The sequence below is a fragment of the Pongo pygmaeus genome, chromosome 1 (assembly GCF_028885625.2).
Source record: "Pongo pygmaeus isolate AG05252 chromosome 1, NHGRI_mPonPyg2-v2.0_pri, whole genome shotgun sequence".
Classification (NCBI taxonomy): Eukaryota; Metazoa; Chordata; class Mammalia; order Primates; family Hominidae; genus Pongo; species Pongo pygmaeus.
In genome coordinates, this window is record NC_072373.2 from 87,869,518 (window position 1) to 87,889,448 (window position 19,931).

General features: G+C 43.3%; 1 protein-coding gene across 3 annotated transcripts in view; it reads right to left on the reverse strand.

Annotated features, from left to right (window-relative positions):
- Positions 1 to 19,931, reverse strand: part of LOC129044906 (uncharacterized protein C1orf226) — a 313,541-nt gene that overhangs the window by 93,650 nt on the left and 199,960 nt on the right. For all 3 annotated transcript variants that reach the window (XM_054503141.2, XM_054503131.2, XM_063649453.1), the window contains one exon: positions 3,603 to 3,695. In XM_054503141.2, the coding sequence (XP_054359116.1) occupies positions 3,603 to 3,695 (93 nt within the window). The remainder of the gene's footprint in view (positions 1 to 3,602; positions 3,696 to 19,931) is intronic.

Here is a 19,931-nt window from a genome sequence, read left to right on the forward strand (position 1 = left end):
GTCTGGTGCCCAGGCAAGTGCTGGGCTTACAAAGATGGCTCCTGCCCTTGCCCTTAAAAAGTTCACTGGAGGGCAGGGACTCACTGTAAACACAGTTCTCAGCCAGGAAACACATCACCATTCACCAATTACAGACAGGCTGGGAGAGAGAGGAGGCTGAGATGGCTGCCTCAGAGATGTTGGACCTCAGAGGGTCCCCTCCTGCTCTAGAAGATTGGGAAACAACATAGTGACCCACTCAGACTCCAGGGGCTGTTTTTTGTGGGTTTTTTTTTTTTTTTTTTTTTTTGGTAGTTCAGTAGATTCTCAAAGACCTAAATACATACAGGTGACCTATATATACACACAAACACCAAAAAGCATGGTTACAGAGCTGGCACAGAGTATCTGAGCTAGAAAAGTTAAATTGATCACCTAATTGAACTCTTCACAGTTGAAGCTGAGAGAAGCAAAATAACATGCTTAGAACCACAGGCCAGGAAGGGTAGAGCCAGGACTGAAACCCAGGTCTTCTCATCTGGGCTGAGGGTTCCTCCCAGCTTGTCACACTGACCTAGTGAAAATCAACAAGCTAACTGTGGGAGGAGAGGACTATTCAACGTTTTTACCCACTAGCCTGGCACAAGCACCAACGAATCAGTGGGCAATGTCAGGCTGTACATGGAACCATTGCCTCACAGCTGAATACAGGCTACGGCTGTCTCTACACCTACAGCTACTTGGCAAAGAGCTCTAGTTCTTAACCCAGTCATGATGGTGATCAGTGACATTTGCCAAGTATTCCATTTCCTTGGAGAAAATTGTGCATTTACACAATAGCAGGTCTACTCTCACCTCTCTCAATTCTATAAGCAGAGAGAGAAATTGTGCATGTGTCTGAGTGTGGTGGTAGCATTAAGATACCAGAGAACTGTCATATGAGAACAAGATGACAAAAAGGCTGATTGCTGTTAATGTGCATTCATCTGTCAGAGATGATGTAAAATGAACCCCGTGGTTAAAGGCATTATTCAAATCACAGCCACGGCCCTGGAACGGACACTAAGTGTGGGTGCAGGAAACAAGATGGGCGGCTCCCTTTTCCCAAGCCTGGCATCAGAAGAGTTAGATCTAGGAAAGACCTGCTAGACCATCTTTTTTTCTGGGCCAGCAGGACGATGAAGCCACACTGGAGATTACCCAGGACGTAGTTTCAAAGTGAGTCACGAGGTCTCATGCACTCCCTCAGGGAGATGCTACTCCAGCCTGGCTTTCATGTGCTTAGTGGAGGCAGAGAGGCTTCTCTCGAGGTGATACCTCAGCACACACTGTGTCATGTGATCCAACCTCAGTTTTCTCACATGCACAGTGGGGAAGCCACCATATGTGGTAAAGGTACATGGGAGAGACAGTGAGGTGAGAAACAAGACTGTGCCCTAAGGGCAAAACTATGAAGTGGCCCCATGATGGACAACAACAGAGGTTTATGAAGATACCTGAAAGGAAAAGAGCAGCCGCTAGGACAGCAGGTGTTTACATTTAACCTAATCGAAAGTCAACAGGCTGGGCTCAGTGGCTCATGCCTGTAATCCTAGCACTTTGGGAGGCTGAGGTGGGTGGATCAGCTGAGGTCAGGAGTTCGAGACCACCTGGCCACCATGGCGAAACCCTGTCTCTACTAAAAATATAAAAAGTAGCTGGGCGTGGTGGCAGGCGCCAGTAATCACAGCTACTCGGGAGGCTGAGGCAGGAGAATCAGTTGAACCCAGGGGGTGGAGGTTGCAGTGAGCCAAGATTGCACCACTTCACTCCAGCCTGGGCAAAAGAACGAAACTCCAGCAAGAAGAAAGAAAGAAGGAAGGAAGGAAGGAAGGAAGGAAAGAAAGGCAAACAAAGATAGTCAGAAGTGGATGTGTAGTGGGGTGGTGGGAAGATTCTGGGAGTGTCAGCCGCGGATTGCTGAGGAAAGCAATCTTACACACATGACAAAATTAGCCCATTTTTTTCCTCTGAGGATATCTTTTGCTCAAATTCATATTGTTGTCATCCATGATTTCTTTAACAGGCCCAGGGCTTGACAGGCCTCAGCTTGATGTCCTGCTCAGGAACCCCTAGAAGACAATACTCTAAAGACCGTCCCGTGACTGTCTACTCTGTACATACATGTGAGAGGAGAAGAAGCAAAACAGATGTCCCCAGAGGAAGAACAAGATGGGGCCCATGCACACAGTAAAGGTTTACAAAGGCAAAGACATTTAATTCCCTATACTTGTGAATTTTGAAGAAGGTGGTTCTTTATAAACAGTGTATCTTTTTTCTACATACTTGCAGCATCATAGCCATAAAACACTTTCTAAAACCACCAATGAAAGTATTGAGGGAGCATGAAAGAATAAGTTTTGGATAAATATATGAGACCTTTGTAACCATCCAGAGAGGAAAGCGGCTGCCTCAGGAAGTAGTAAATTTCCCATTGCTACAGGTGTCCAATCATACACTGGACAATGCCCCTTGTACGGACATTATAAACAAGATTTAAGCCCATGGATTGATATGACAAGTGCCCTTTAAGATCCCTCTCAGCTATATGGTTCTTCAAATTTATGTTGCCTACTATGATTCATTTGTCTTTGCTTCCATAACCTCCACACTCTCTCCCTCTAGCCCCGACATTCAAGGTCTGCTTTAAGTCCCATTTGAATTAAGAGCAACTGAGATTTGGAACCAAAAGAAGCTCAGTAGGTCTATGGAGGACTATGATATGGTGCTACCATCAATAAATGTAAAACAAAGGCATCATAAATAAAAAATTAAAATATCAGCAGAATTGAGAAGCAGAGACAAAAAGGGCTCCTCATATATCCTCAATCAGCCAAGCTCTTTTCTGTTTCTTTTTGAAAACACACATCCTTCCACCATATGAATCTAGCCTTTCCAAGGGGTTAATGTTACCTGCCACAACCACATACAACTGGCACAAAACAGACAAGTGTTTAAACAACATATGCTCACTTGCTTGTCTCTCCCCAACTCACACTGAATGGATCAATCCCCCTGCCCGTCCTCCCGACCTGGCCACACCCCACCATCCCCGCACACGGAGCAGCAGTAGTGGCTGGGTCTTGAGGGACGATGTAAATATGGGCTGCAACAGGAGGATGCAAGGACACACAAGGGAGGGGGCTGCATGGCACCTGGGGTGGGACTGAAGGATGCTCTTGCAATTGAAGGGGACAGCTGCTGAGGAAGCCTCCTCTCGCTGCCCAATCCCACTGAACCGTGCTATTCTCACTAAAATTGAAAATATTTCCTGCCATCAGAATTCAAAACTCTAAGATAAAGGTATGAAAATGGGGAAGGGGGGGTTGAAGGCATGGATGACAGGAGGTGACTCCCATCACCTGGGGTACCAGGACTGACTGAGCCAACTGGTGACTAGGCCTTTGGCCTCGCCTCTCCCTACACTCTGCTGCAGCCTGTCAGCACCATTGCTGCTCAAAGCAGAAGAGCTTGCCAGATAAGGGAGGGATTCTTTCTGGAGGCGGGCCCAGAAGAAAAAGTTACCCCATGCCTACCTCCCCTGCTTTCCTCTTCACCTCAGATTCTGGTTCAGAGCTACTTACCTTTTTCTTCTTCTTCAGAATCACTTTCACTCCATCCACTGAAACCATAATGCTCACTTTCTTCTTCTTGATGTTCTTGGCTTTAAACTCATACTGCAAGAAAGAAGAAAACAAAAAGAAAGTGCAATCTGATGAGATCAGTGCATCTATACAGACCCAGCTAGCCCATGCCTGGAAAAAAGGTCCCCAGACAGGTGTGGGGAACAGCTCCTGGGGGCAGGGAGCACCTCGGGGGATGTAAAAGCAGGTGGATGTCTCAGGCAATCTCTGGGTTAGAAACGGGACTCTGAATAGTCTATACCACTTCTCAGCCATCAGCTAGGGTAGATGAGGCCCATCTACTCTCATGAGATAAAAACATAGCCTACTTGGAATATCCCATAAAAAATCAGAACTTTCCCTCAATAACTCATTCTATCATTTAATGACTTCCACGGTCAGGCAAGTATTCCTAGTGTCTCATCAAAGGCTGCAGAAACTACATTCCATCCTCAGCAAAGACTAACAGCTGGTACCAATCTTCACATCAGGGTTTTTTACACACTGAAAGATAATTATGAATTCTAAATTACTCTCTACAAGTTCAATTTCAAATATCCTTTATCTGTGAGTCAGTCTACAAGTCTACCCACAGCCCTGTTAGCCTGAAGATTTTGGCACATCTAGAAAAGATATGGCCTCACAAATCATGTATTTGTTAAGTTTTATTTAGTTATATTTTTAATTGACAAATAATTGTACATATTCATGGGGTATATAGTGACAACCCCTGTGTTTTGAACTCTTATTTGTAGTCCTAGACAGGGATGCTCCAACCACAGACCCATACTGCTGATGGATGTTGGCGTCACCCTCAATCTCAGGTCTTTCTGGTATATTTGTTCATTCATAGCCATCTCTTACACTTGTGTAGCTATTCATAACTGGTGGTATAATTCTACATTCTCCTCAGTGAACTTCATTTCGAGCACTTCTCCAGTTTATTAAAACCATTTTCATCTGATTCCCATCTTACTATCACCACCTAGCAAACTTCACTTGCAAGCTCTCTAATCAAACATCTGGGCTACAGATTAAAAATTAAGAAACACAAGACACAAAGCCCACCCACATCCCTTCTCCAGGACCTTTTATACTCAAGACCTTCTCCTACCATGTTGCCACTCAAGCCTGGAAAAAGGCACCTAACACCTTGACAGTGCATCTGAAACCTAATTATTTCTACAGTTAGTGTTGATAGGCATGAACTTAATCCATCCTAATGAGATAAAAACATAGCCTACTTTGGAAATCTCATTAGAAATCCAGAACCTTCTCTTCACTGTGCCTTTTAATATTCTGATGTTATAAACTCAACTCAGAGCTTCCTACTGTCCTGAGTCTATCCTTTTCACTAAAATCTCAGATCTTCTATTCCACTGTACAGAGTTATTGTTGATACTTCTTGGCCTATCTTTTTCTACAAGAAACATTCTTGTCTCTACAAGAATAGGACCTCACTAACTGAGGTAAGAGATCCTTCTTCACTTTGTCATTGCAGGCTCTGGTCACAGCTGATTTGAGTGTCCTGGTGACAGCAACCTACATCACTGATGACCACAACCTACATCACTCCCAGTCTGGTAGTCACTTCCCCACCTCCACTCTACCCTGTCAGCAGCTCTTCTTTTACCAAGGGGCCCTGGAAGAAGAGCAAACCAGAGCAGCAAACACACGGAGACAGAAGGAAACTCTGCTTCAGCCCAGGAACCCCAGGCCAACTAACAGTAAAGAGTAAAGGGGAAACGGGAGGCAGAGAGGGAGATGGAGACAGAGAAGAAGAGGTGCATCTGACAGGATTTTTTTTTTTTTTTTGCACTGGAGTCTGGCTTAGGTAAGACAGGATCTCAGCCATATAACAAATTCCTCTCTAGGTCAGCAGCCACAAACCAGCGAAGGTTAAAGTTGGTTTGATTGGCATGCACTTGAGGACATGGCTCCAGTTTGCAGTGTGTCACCCTGACTGCAGCATTCTGCTCAGCTGCAGTGCTGGATGAACTTAAATAACCTCTGGGTGGGAGAACCGGCAATTACAATCTGCAAGTCGGCTGACTTTGGCCTTGTGCCTACTGAGAGGTGAACCAGCTACATTTCCTGACCACACCTGCGTTTACCTCCAGTCACTTGGGCTTTAATAAACACAACCTTCCAGCTGCACCTCCCTTCTGAGTGAGTCACTAAAATCAGGCTGCTCCTGCTGGCCAAAGGAATACAGAAGAGTGTGTCTGATGCACTCAGGTGGAAGTTAAAGGCTGAAGAGTCCCAGAAACACCCAGAAGAGGACAAAACCTACCCTAGACAGGTTGGATCTCAACTGTTTTATTGTCTTTGGTCTCTTACAGTATATCACTTTCATATGCCCCATATACTTCTCTTTTCTAACAACAAAATCAAAGCAGAAATATCAAGTACTTACCTCTGCAAAACACTACATCATTCTCCCCAGTCCTGGTTTTAGAGAACATACTGCCTGCTATGCCATAACCTTAAATGTCTTATATTTCTGGAAGAATGTTGTAGTTGACCATATCTCTCTTTCTTGCTTGGTCCACCTCCCTGTTGGTTTCACTCTCTCTGTGGCCTTTATTAATCATTTCTCACCCAAGCATAGCAAGAGGCACCCAGCCAGCTCCTTGCTTGTGTATCTGAAACCTTATCTATTTCTACAGTTAGTATTTTGGCAGGTTTGGCCATGCCTTTTAATACCTTCGTCTTAATAACTCAAAAGTGCAACTGAACTTTCTCTTTAGAACTGGAAACAGGCCTCTAATTCAATCACCATGCACATAGTTCCCAATGGCTCTTATAGGGTCTGTGGGCACAGTCACTGCATGGAAAAGCAAGACCAAATGATTTCTCCCAAAACCTCAATGATGGTGACAACACAGGTGCTCCTTACAACAGCTGGTGGAATGCTCTGGAGTCCTTCAAAATGAAGATGGACAAGAGAGGCAGGAAATAGGCCTCCAGGTCCCATCACGGCTGCCAGAACTGCCTGAGCGCTATTTATAAGGACTCTTAGGTTGGACACACTCTGCATCTTCCCCACCTGCCTGCTGGTCAGATGTCCCATACCTTTTCCAATAGAAAAATTAAAATTAACTTGCAATTATGTTGGAAACTAGGAAAATAAGAGGAAATCAAGTATCTGAAAATGCTTGAATATTATCATTAAGCCATTTGTTTATATGGCAATTATGCTTCACTTGGACAACATGTTATTGTGTTCACTGAGGGGTGAAAAAATGAATTTGGACAGAGGGGAGATAATGGAGTAACCATAAGAATGGAGAAGACAAGGGGCTCTCAGGGACAAGTCCTCCTTTTTCCCAAACTGACTGTGCTGCTCCAAGGTGGAGCACTGCCTGGGCAGGTGGGCTCTGGAGGAAGCACCTGTGTTCCACAGGACAGCAATCCAATTTGCTCAGGCTTTGCCAGGGGCTGAAGAACAAACAAGACTGCTGGTGCCACCGTCTGTGGCTCAGACCAGCCTCCCACAAAGCCCATGCCAGCCCTGCAGTGTGTGCCAACGGGCCTGGCCCTCCCTGAATATGGCCAGGCTGATCTGATGCATTTGCTTTGCCAGCTAGAGCCCCACCAGCCTGGACAGATGAAGCCCTGCAGGAATTGACCTTTCAGGGAACAAAATAATGCAAGTCCTGGAACACCATCTGCAGACTGGAAAGGCCAGGGCAAAGTGTTTGGGGTTTCACAAACAGAGCCTTGGGACCTTGTTTTGGAATAGTGGCCTTGGAACTTAATGTGCTGTGCCAGTCAGTGAGGTCCAGGAAGGGGAAGCTGGGAAGAGCATCCAACAGGAGCTAGGAGTGAACACTCAATGTAAGACATCAGTAAGAACATCGATGAGAAGTTGGAAAGCTGCTGACAGATAAGCAGCCTCATTTCTAATCATCTCCTGACATTCCAGTGCCTCCTTTTTCCCAACTTCCGAAACTGCCTCCTAACACTGTATATCTCCATCCTGGTCACTGAGTATCCAAGAAGGGGAAGCCAGAAGTCTGCAACAGCAGAGTGGGCATCTCATGAAGGGACCAGCCAGCCCTGAACCTGAGGCTGTACTTCAGAAACAGAAGGAATAGAATTACTTCCTCAGAGTCCAGGGGAAGGGCTGGGGCCATCAGATGCTCCTCACACATTTAACAGTCTGTTGTCACAAAAATGTGTAGCTCCCTAAGGAATCCCTGGATGTTTGAAAATACCTGATTTTTAACATATATAATATATATATGTTAAAAAAATATATGTATATTAACATATCCATGGATTTCTCACACACACACACATAGAGAGAGAGAGGGAGAGCAAGCAAGCAATAAAGAGAGAGAGAGAGAAAAAACAGGATCCTTGGTTCTTCAGTCACCTTGGCCAGAAATAATTTGGCTGGTGATACACTCTCTCACCTGCTTCATAGGAAGCATGTCTCCCTCATTCTTAACCATAAAATTCATTTTGCCAAGTCCTTCTCACTGTCTCTGCAATGCTTAGAGATGTCAGCCAAGACCTGCTTATGAGTCAAGGTGCTCAGAGGCAACTTCACCAAGGGGAGAGGATTCAGTTTGCAAAGGCAAACAGTATGCCAGGCTCTGTAAGTCCTTGACTGTGTTCACTACCTCTCTAGAAGGAGCTTTGGAGCTTCGCTTCTTGCAAATGATCACAGGAAATTTAAAAGTGGACTCTGATAGTGCTGCTGGGCATTCCAGTCATATTCTGTCTACTGTCTTGGTTTCAGGAGTGTGAGCAGATCTCCACAACAAAACCATAAGCACCTCTACCAAAGGTACTGTCTCATAAAGGGTTTTCAGAAAGTCCTTTTGCATGTATTATGTGAGAGTCTAAAAATTTAGACAGTAAGATACAAAATCTGAGTATACCCATGTTCACAGCAGTATTATTCACAACAACCAAAAGGTAAAAGCAACCCAAATGTCTATCAATGGATGAATGGATTCACAAAACGTGGTGTATACATACAATGGAATATTATTCAGCCTTAAAAAGTTAGGACATTCTGACATATGCTACAACATGGATGAATCTTGATGACAAATGGAAGATACTCTATGATTCCACTTATATGAAGTCCCTAGGGTTATCAAACCTATAGAGACAAATAATAGGGGCTGAGCAGAAGGGGAAATGGAAGTTGTTTAACAGGTACAGAGTTTCATCTTTGCAAGATGAAAAAGTTCTGGAGATGGATGGTGGTGATTGTTGTACAGCAATGTAAATGTATTTAATGCCACAGAACCGTACACTTAAAAAGGGTTAAAATGGATTTTTTTTTTTTTTTTTTTTTCAGATGAAGTCTCACTCTTGTCCTCCAGGCTGGAGTGCAATGGCGCAATCTCAGCTCACTGCAATCTCTGCCTCCCAGGTTCAAGCAATTCTCCTGCCTCAGCCTCCCGAGTAGCTGAGATTACAGGCACCTGCCACCATGCCTGGCTAATTTTTGTATTTTAAATAGAAACGGGGTTTCACCATTTTGGCCAGACTGGTGATCTGCCCGCCCCAGCTTCCCAAAGTGCTTGTATTACAGGCGTGAGCCACCGCGCCCAGCCTAAAATGGTAAATTTTGTCATGTATATTTTACCACAATACAAAAATGCAAAATCTAAAACACCATGTAACAAACACATTTGTTCTCACGGCAAGTCCACTTAAATTCTGCTCACAAAAGGATATTTCTGGAACTCCCCCACATGCAAGTTAAACATGCCATAGTTTTCCACACTTCCATGTAATTGCATTTGCTATTCCCTATGCCTAAAATGCCCTCCCCACACCATCTGCCTGGTGAACTCTTGTTTATTCTTGAAATATCTGCTCACACTTCTACACAGTGAAGCCAACTCCCGCTTCCCATATCCTCCCACAGAGTTGGTTACTACAGCAATATGCAAGCCTCTATTATCACTCACTGTTGATTGGTTGATTATTTATTTATCCCACAGGCCATGCCCTTCATGAGAGCAAGAAATATGACTGACACACATTTCTACCCAAGAAAAGAGACCAGGACATAGGAGGGTGATAAATGAATGTCAAAGTAATGAATATAGTTGACAGTGGTTATTCACAGAGCCCAAGAAAAGGCACTGTATATAAAGTAAGCCTTCCAGAAGTTAATTACCAAATTATTAAAATCTGGATTCCATTCCAAAGTGCAAGGACTTTAAGAAGAACTAATCTCCCTTACATGGTCCATGGTCCACAGCACAGTACTGAGCACTTTATCTATGCTTGATACAGGCTTTTAAAAATGAAATCCTGTAGAGCTGTCATTATTGGCCAAAGCCGCTCATAATCATTTGACTGTACAGTTAGGAGTAATGACTGGGGGGATGGTCGTGAGATGAACTTCTGTTCTGTGGGCTACCCAGCTTCCTTAACTTCTGGCTCTTATGCCTATGGAACCAGAATCTTGGGGGCAGGGTTCCTGAGAACCATGGCAGTCTCTGATACTGATGTGACTTGTATTGTTGATTTACATAAAATCTCAGAAATGCCAGCATGACCAACACCAAAGTTTGAAATGAATCTAAATTCCAGAATATCTACGAGGAGTCTTGGAAACACTGGGTAGAGACATTTATTTCCCATCTACCTACCTCAATCCCAGCATAACTTATTTTTGCAATAGTTATATTATTGAAAATTGGGTATAAATAAAATCTCTACAATCTCCAAAATACTCAAAAGGAAACACAGAAGCTACTTTTTAAAGAAATACTCATTATCATTATATAGAAATGAAGTATCATCCTACTTTGTAGACCAAGGAAATCTAAAACTCAAGTTCTAAATCCCATTTGGAATACTTGATAAAAAGGCAGAATCACAGGCCCAGGCTTTAGAAATGTTTATTCAGCAGATCAGAAGTACGGCCAAAAGTTGGCATTTTTTAAAATGCACATGGTAATGTAGATCATGCTATTCAGAAACACTACTTTGGGCCACAAAAGCAAGGATTATTATACATTTTTATTTGCATTAAGAATTGCCATAAACTAATCAATGTGTCTTAATCATATATGTACTATTTTTTAAGTATAGCTATTCTTGTAACAAGATAGATTCTTATGAAAGTGCTATTGCTAGTTGTTGTCATCCACTTTCTAAACCAAAAGCTACTAAAATAAAAAGTATTACTTTGGGAGGAAATTCCACACAGAGTGCTAAGCATTAGGTATTCATACTTTACCTTTCACACATTTTTTACATCTGAATTATTTCTTTATTATTTATTTAAATAGAAACAGAGTTTTGCTATGCTGCCCAGGCTGATCTCAAACTCCTGGACTCAAGCAATCCTCCCACCTTGGCCTCCCAAAGTGTTAGGATTACAGACATTAGCCATGGCACCCAGCCTGAAATAGTTCATTAAAAAATTTATAGAGGAAACTTTGTGTTTGAAATGTTTGAGGCCACCAGGGTTGACCAAGCTTTTCATCTTATAGATGAGAAACCAGTGCCCAGGGATGATAAGAGACTTCCCAGGTTCATTAGCAGAAAACCCATATCTGGAACCTACATCTCCTGACTCTTGGCTCTGTGCTTGTTATGTTCCCCAACACTTGTGTCTTTTTTAGTAGCTCAGAATCATGGCTCCAGGAAATAAAATTATTCATTCATTCCTCCATTCATTCAATACATGGTTAATGAGCTCTCTCATGAGCACACAAACCCCATTTTATAACAGAAAGCAAGAAGAGGAATAAGAACATATTGGAAATTAACTTCACAGGACCAGGAACATTCCACACCCAGGGACACATGTCAATAACCTGGGAAGGGTATGAAATTACCAGTGAGGACAGAAAAACATGGTAAAGAGACCTTCTGAACTTAAGGAGGGCTTTGGGGCAGGAAATATTCAAGCTCGTTTCTGTTTGGAACATTGAGAAGGTGGAAGAGAGGTTCGTGCACACACAGATGTTCTGTGAGGAGGCTGCATTTCCACAGTGTCAGGAAACCAGCATGATGGCATAGGGCAAGTTAAACAGGCCCTTGCATGGAAGGCAGCGGCAGCCTCAAGTGCAAGCAATCTCAGGCTGTGTACTCAGGGGAGCTCCAAGTGGTGGTTGCTCCCTGTAGAGAGGAGACGAGATAGCCCCGGGAATACAGCCATCACTTTTCTCTGACCAGGAGCATGCTGACAGGTCACGGGGAGCTGAACAACAACCTAAATGATTAAGGGGCCTGAAGGGGTGATTTATGAAGCAAGAGGAATACCAGTACTAACAATCATCTGCTGCTTTCAGCTGCTTTCTCCTCTATATCTCTCACAGCATGTTAAAAACAAGTATTAGAATATTCTCTTCTTTAAGTAAAAAAAGAGACAGAGGTGGATGGCAAGATAAAAATACAACAGTATAAACCCTACTCCGGTCAATTCTATCATTCCCCACTAATATCTAGCCTAGACTCTCCTCTAAACTCCTCTAAATGGTTAATATATGATGTAAGTAGGAAGACTAGAGACATTAACAACATTCCTGGCAGCAAGAAAAGGTACTTATTTAAGGTGATGAATGTCCCAGTCACCCTGATTTGATCTTTACAATCTATATGAATGTATCAAATTATCACATGTACCCCAAAATATACACATCCATTATGCAGCAATAAATAGTCTTGCAGAGGAGTGGGGCAGAGATAACACTGTTACCACAGTATGATTCATATCTACACACACACACACACACACACGCACACACACATGTAGAAGGAGTAAACGTTTCCCAGTATTTAGAAGAGTCATGAATCAAGGATTTACGGTTTTCTGCCTCAGACCAAAAGTGGGTATGAGACAAATGATGAATCCTTTTGTCTTTCTAGGGTTCAATTTACCTCTCTTGAAAAGAAGGTAATCAATCATGTTTAATAAACCTCCCAGCACCTCTCACTATCTGCCACACACATCCCACACTTACCTTGTGAAGTTAGGTGAAACAATTTGCATGAAGTATTATGAAATCAAAGAAGCTACGCTGAATAGTAATGCTATTTCACACCAAGTATTCACATTCTTAGCTACGTGACCTTGAGCAAGCCACCTACCCTACAGAAGGGTATAATTCTTCCCTTCTGTGAAGCCAGGGTATTGGGTTAGATTACACCTTCCCAGCTCTAAACATAACTCAATGTGATACGAACCTTCATAGCTCTTGTAGGAAGAGTTAGATGGGCAGGCACACTTGAGGAAGGTGGGGCAAATGTATAGCAACATGGAATTGAAGGCATTTGGTGAGGCCAGGTCAATCCCAGAAGCAAGGGAAGGGGATGGAAGGGAGAAAGGATGCAGACAGATGGGGAAAGTTCTAAAATGGAAAAGAAGTTACTATAGTTTTGCATAGAAAGTAGGAGGGTGCTTAAGGGTTTTAAAAAGAGTGAAAAATAGAGGTGCAAATCCTGAACATAATCTTGGCAACAGCACTGAGGATTCAGGAAGAAGAGACACTGTAAATGAGAAATCTAGGAAAGACTAGAGACATATATCAAGCACTGCATAGTAAGAATAAAGAAAATATCTGGATGAAATCACTATATAGACTGAGAAGCAGAATAAGGAAGTGGTCCCTAAATCCCTTGCCTGGAAAAGGTAGCAATGTTTTCACCAATGCCAGCGTACGTGAACAAAAGAATGTGTTATACATTGAAAAAGTCTATCTTGCACTGGAGAATCAGGTAATAGGAGTTAGACAGGATGTGGGGGTCACACAGCCATTCATGTGGGACTGCTTTTCCTATGCTCTCCCAAGTCTTCTACCCGTTGAATCTCCCCATACTAAGCTTAGGGTGAGCTTAGACTTTCTAACATGATGAGCAAGAGATAAGGGTAAATTTGGAAAACCTGTGCTTGCATTCATCCATTAGGATCATACAAGTTCCAGATGTAAGGTGTCTGGGAGGAGAGAAACTACAGTAGGCAGAACTGATGGCCCCAGTGAATATTCGTGGTATAATGAAAGGTATGATGGAGAAGGTAATTCTTGAGAGGTACTGAAGAAACTATTTGAGGAGGAGGAGGAAAATAATAAAATCAGAATTTGGAGGGCTCTCGAAGTCACAGTGTTGTCTCTGTCAAGCAATCATTCAGCCTCTAACAGAATACTGGCAGCTCTCTTTGAAAAGCAGTTTCTTACAATAAAACTGGAAGCTACACCCAGAAGGTTCCACTTATATGATTCTCTAAACTGGTGCTTCTCAAACTTGAAGGTCCACATAAATCACTCAGGGACCTTGTTAAATTACAGGCCATTCTGCAGGTCTGGGGAGAGCCAAGGGTTCTTTATTTCTAGCATAGTCTCAGATGATGCTGACACTACTGGTACACAGACCACACTTTGAGAAGCAAGGAGCCAGAACTACAGTATGTAAGTCCAGAAGGTATTTGGATATGTCAGCTTTGTGAACTAATGATCTCTAAGGTTTCTTTCAGTGCTAACATTCAATGATTCCTACAAATTATATATGTCAATATTCTGAGTTACATAAAAATTGAGACACGAGGTGTTTCTCAGGAACAACCACCTTAAGATGGCCCCAAATCAAACTCTAATATACAACTCTCATACATGAATGATATAAATACAGTAACCAATACACAAGTTCCCAGAATGGAGGGGAATCTGAAGTTATTGACTTCTTTCAAAGCATAATAATTATCTACTGTCAGTAGGTGGCAATATTTCCTTGGGGTTATGGGATTGTAAAGTGGAACCATGGTTCTCAGCCTGGGCTGTAAACTAGAGCCAACTGGGAAACAAAAAATACTGGTGTCTGGATCCCACCCCCAGAAGTTTTGATGTAATTGGTCTAGAGTGCAGCCTGGATGTTGGGCTTTTTTTTTTTTTTTTTTTTTTTTTAAGCTACCCAGGTGATTCTCATGAACAGCTAAGACTGAGATCCACTAAAGTAGAGTGAGGTTTAACAGACCATAGAAACTAAGAAGTCAGTGCTGTTCATCACATCACTCCTGATTCCCTGCGTCTCCCCGTTCTTCACTGGGACTGACTGATGCACCACATGACCTCTATTCCATTTCATCTTCCCTTCCAGCCCATCACCATAGGTAACTCCAAGGCCGCACCAGACATTACGTCATCCAAATTTCTATGACAACAAATGAACTTGGGTGAAGAGATGCCAGGATGGTTTATGTAGGAAGAGCACTGTTTTCTGCAGGACTGTTTTCACCACAGCAAAGGGCCATAACCCAACTCATCCCCAGTACCAGCCTTGACTCCAAGGGTCAGTAAATTTTTTTCTGTAAAAGACAAAATGGTAAATATTTTATGTTCTGAGAGCTATGTGATCTCTGTTGCAACTACGCAACTCTCTTGTTCCAGCACAAAAACAGCCATAGACAATACAGAGATAAATGAGTGCAGCTATGTTCCAATAAAGCTTTATTTATAAAGGCACTCAGTGGGCCAGAGTTGATCCATGAGCCATGGTTTGCCAACTCCTACCTTACCTCATTTGAGTTCCCTCTGAATTTTCTGTCTCCGCTCTCTTAAAGCATGTGGCATTACCAAGCACAACCACTGTGACATCCAGAGTGCAGGAAGGAGTCTACTGGATAGAGACTGAAATGCGTGGGAGGGCCCCCGAAGACAGATGAGATTTGAACATGGATCCAAAGCAGAGCAAGGTGACTATTCAGAAACGAGGATGAAAATGGGGAAGAAGCCCCCACTACAAACTGCAAAATCCTAATCCTGGGATTATTTTCCCATAGAAAAAACAATCTGTAATGTAAGGCAGGTTTCCCCCTCCAACTATGATGGAAATCTAAAGTCAAACTTGACAGGGAAAGAGAATGAACTACTGAGAGTGAGATGTGACCAGATCAGGCAAAAAGCCAAAATGAACATGAAAATAAACCTCATACCTTATGCCAAAAATAATTCAAAGTGCATCACAGGCTTAAGTGTAAAAATATAAAACGTTTAGAAGAAAATGGTAGGCAGATCACCTGAGGTCAGGAGTTCAAGACCAGCCTGGCCAACATGGTGAAACCCCATCTCTACTAAAAATACAAAAATTAGCCAGGTGTGATGGAGCATGCCTATAGTCCCAACTACTCAGGAGGCTGAGGCAAGAGAATCGCTGGAACCCAGGAGGCAGAGGTTGCAGAGCCAAGATCGTACTACTGCACTCCAGCCTGGGTGACAGAGTGAGACTCCATATCAAAAAAAAAAAACAAAAAACAAAAAACAAAAAACAAAAACAACAACAACAAAAAAAAACTTTGTGACTTGGGTTTATATAGAATTTCTACATATGATACCGAAAGCATGATCCATAAAAAATAAAAAACTGATTAATTAAACTTCATAAAATTAAACTTGCTCCGTGGAAGCCAGTTTTAAGTGAATGAAAAGACAAGTAACAGACTGGGAAAAAATGCTTGCAAATAGGGCACCTGACAAAAGATTTGTATCCAGAATACATTCATATAAAGAACTCTCAAATCTCAAAAGCTGTAGACAACACCCAAAGCAAAAAATGGGCAAACGACTCAAATGGACACTTGATTAAAGGGGATATATTGAAAGCAAATAAACACATGTAAAGAAACCAACAAGTTTTGGTAGTTGGTTGTTTTTGTCTAACAGGAGGAACTGGGACAGGTGAGGCTCATGCCTAGGAAACAAGGCTAAAAAATTATATCTGCCCACTGGGATTTTTAAAGTCTGAATCTTGAGCTCCAGGGCCTATTGAAACACACTCAGACCTGATTACAGCTCCCTAAGACAATAGGGTATTCTCCCAAGTCTGGAATAATGGCCTCCCATGAAAAGATGTTCAATATCATTAGCTGTTAGGGAAATGCAAATTAAAACCACAGTAAGATCCCACTCTATACATATTAGAATAGATAAAATTAAAACAACAACGAAACACTGTATGGTAGATGCACCTGACAAAAATAACAAGAAATTAGGGTTGCCACATGCAGGTTGCTGAGGGAAGTGTGCCGAGTGAGGGTGCTATATAAACTGCATGCTTTTTACAGGCGGTTATCATTCTCCTCTCCAGCCTGCAGCCACTGGACCGTCTCTGTATATAAGTTCCCCCAAATAAACCTCATGTTTTGTTCACCGGTTCTGGGTCTCTCCTCCGGCCTCTTGAACCTGCTGCCATCCCTACTGAAGTCAACAGGGTCCAGCACAACAGATGCCAAACACCCGGGAGGATGCAGAGCCACTGGACTTCTCACACATTGCTGAAGGAATGGAAAATAGCACAGCCAAAACTAATTTGGCGGTCTCTTAGAACGTTAAACATACACTTACCATATGACCCAGCATTACCTCAGCTAGGTGTTTACCCTAGAGAAAGGGAAAGTTATGTTCCCACAAAGACCTGTGCATGAATGTTTAACAGCTCTATTATAATTACCAAAATTAGAAACGACTCAAATATCCTTCCACAGGGTGAATGGATAAGCAAATTGTGGTATATCCATATAATAGAATACTACTTAAAAATAAAAAGGAAAATACGCAGTTCATGTGTGATACAGTATTGTTACAGAAAGAGGGGAATTGGTTGAAATGCAAAACAAATTTTTAACAAATAAAAAGGAATGAACTACTGATACACACAAAACTTAAATGTATCTCTACCTTGATTGGGGTGAAGGTTACATGAATCTATACAGACACATAAATTCATAAAACTATACCCCCAAAATCAATTTTACTGTTAATTTTAAAAATAAAATGAAAATTAAAGTCCTTTGGGCTGGATGAAGTGTCAGGATAGGAGATGCTTCCCAAACTCCTCCTCCTCAGGTGGAGTGAATGAAAACCTTGCCCCCAGGCCTCCAAGGTTAGCACAGACTGAATGTGAGGGGTACCCTCTTCACTGCAGTGCAAAGCACAGAGACAATTCTGAACTAACTGTTCCCTGGTCAAGAACAGAGGCTTCGGCCAGGTGCGGTGGTTCACACCTGTAATCCCAGCACTTCGGGAGGCCGAGGTGGGTGGATCACGAGGTCAGGAGATCGAGACCATCCTGGCTAACACAGTGAAACCCCGTCTCTACTAAAAATCCAAAAAATAGTAGCCGGGCGTGGTGGCGGGCGCCTGTAGTCCCAGCTACTCAGGAGGCTGAGGCAGGAGAATGGCATGAACCCGGGAGGCGGAGCTTGCACTGAGCCGAGATCGCGCCACTGTACTCCAGTCTGGGCTACAGAACCAGACTCCGTCTCAAAAAAAAAAAAAAAAAAAAAAGAACAGGGGCTTCTAGAGTTGTCCTGCAGAGCAGGCCAGGAGAATCTCATACTGGCTTAAGAAGATAAGGGAAGTCTTCCCAGACACAGGGTCCCCTCCAGCCTATACACAGCCAGTTCAGGCACTGGTAGGGTCACTAAGCTAGGGCAATGGACACCCATGAAGGTCATCCAACTGCTATGGTACCAAGCCACGGTCAACTCAGTCTGGTAACTCAATCCCTATGGGAGGTTATTATTCCATTATTGGAGGAATAATGGAATAATGGGAGCTGCAGTGAGGCCCAGACATGTCTCTGTAGGCTCTGGGGCTCAACATATAGAACTCTAACATTCCAACGGGCAGAAATAATTTTTCAGCCTAGTTTCTCAGAACAAAAGTCTCACCCCAGTCTCAGCTCTTCTGCCCATAGCAACACTGAACCAACTACTTTGTTGGTTTCTGAACACCTCTGCCTTCTCACTGAATCCACACAGGCTCACATATATGGGACTCAGACAAAAGGACAAGATAAATAACGAGCACATGCCTGAGCAGCCAGTAGAGAAAAGGCCTGCAGGGTGGCAGCTGATGAAATCATCAGGCGATCACCAGTTCAAGAAGGGGAAACATCTAGTGTATTCAGTTCTTCCTCGCGTCATCTCTATCAATCCATCTTTTCATGTTGCTGCCTCTCTGGGTGAGTTTCTCCTCCTCGGAGCCTCAGATGTCTGTGCTTCAGCCCAGCACCTCCATGGACACAGGAAATCTATGTGTTTGGCAGCATCCCCAGCTTCAGCCAGCCATTCTTCCGGAATACATGCAGCAGGATTCCCATCCTGTTCTCCACACACGAGAACAGTGGGAAGTGATAAAGGAGGTTGTTGTGGGATAAATGTTTGTGTCCCTCTAGAATTCATATTGATGTCCCAGCTTCAAGGAGGTGGGAACTTCAGGAGGAAACTGGGTTTAGATGACGTCAAGAGGGTGGGCCCCCCATGATGGGATTAGTGTCTTATAAAAACAGTACTTGCCAGGAGTGGTGGCTCATGCCTGTAATCCCCACACTTTAGGAGGTTGAGGTGGAGGATTTCCTGAGGCCAGGAGTTACAGACCAGACAGGGCAATATAGTGAGACCCTGTCTCTACAAAAAAAAAATTAGCTGGCAGTCCCTACTCAGGAGGCTGAGGTGGGAAAATTGCTCGAGCCCAGGAGTTCAAGGCTAGATAGAGCCATGATCCTGCCACTGCACTCCAGCCTGGGTGACAGAGTGAGACCAAAAAACAAACAAACAAACAAAAACAGGACTAAGGGAAGCACACAGCAAGAAGGCGGCCATCCACAAGCTAGGAAGATGGTCTTAACCAACCCAGCCGTGCTGGCACCTTGATCTCAGACTTTCAGCCTCCAGAACTGGGAGAAACAAATGTCTGTTGTTTAATCCACCCAGTCTATGGTATTCTTTTATAGAAGCCCAAGCTGACTAAGATAGAGTTGTTATAGGAAATCAAGGAAGTCATTGCTCTGAGAGGAAAACAGTGAGCTGGCTGAACATGATGACATCTGAGAGCTAAGCTCATGCTCTGAGAACCGGCACACATGAAAGGCTGAACTGATTTCTTCCATTCAAAGGCTGCCTACTCTTCCATAATATTAATGCTGGGATATTAATTCTAACTCATGTATTGAGCATTTTACACAGTGGCCTTTTATAAATATCAGAGCACTTTCATATCTATTATCCTATTTAGCCTCGGCTGGTGCTCACCACGTGGCCCTCATACTTTTTTTCGATAAGTTATTTCCACCACTTCTGCCTTGCTCTTCAATATGAAAAAAGTAAACACTCTCTACATCACTGGACTCCTGGGTAGTATCCCAAGGATCATGCTGGGGGGTGGGAGGTACCGTCGCTGGACTCCTGGGTAGTATTCTAAGGATCATGCTGGGGGGTGGGAGGTACCGTCGCTGGACTCCTGGGTAGTATTCTAAGGATCATGCTGGGGGGTGGGAGGTACCGTCGCTGGACTCCTGGGTAGTATT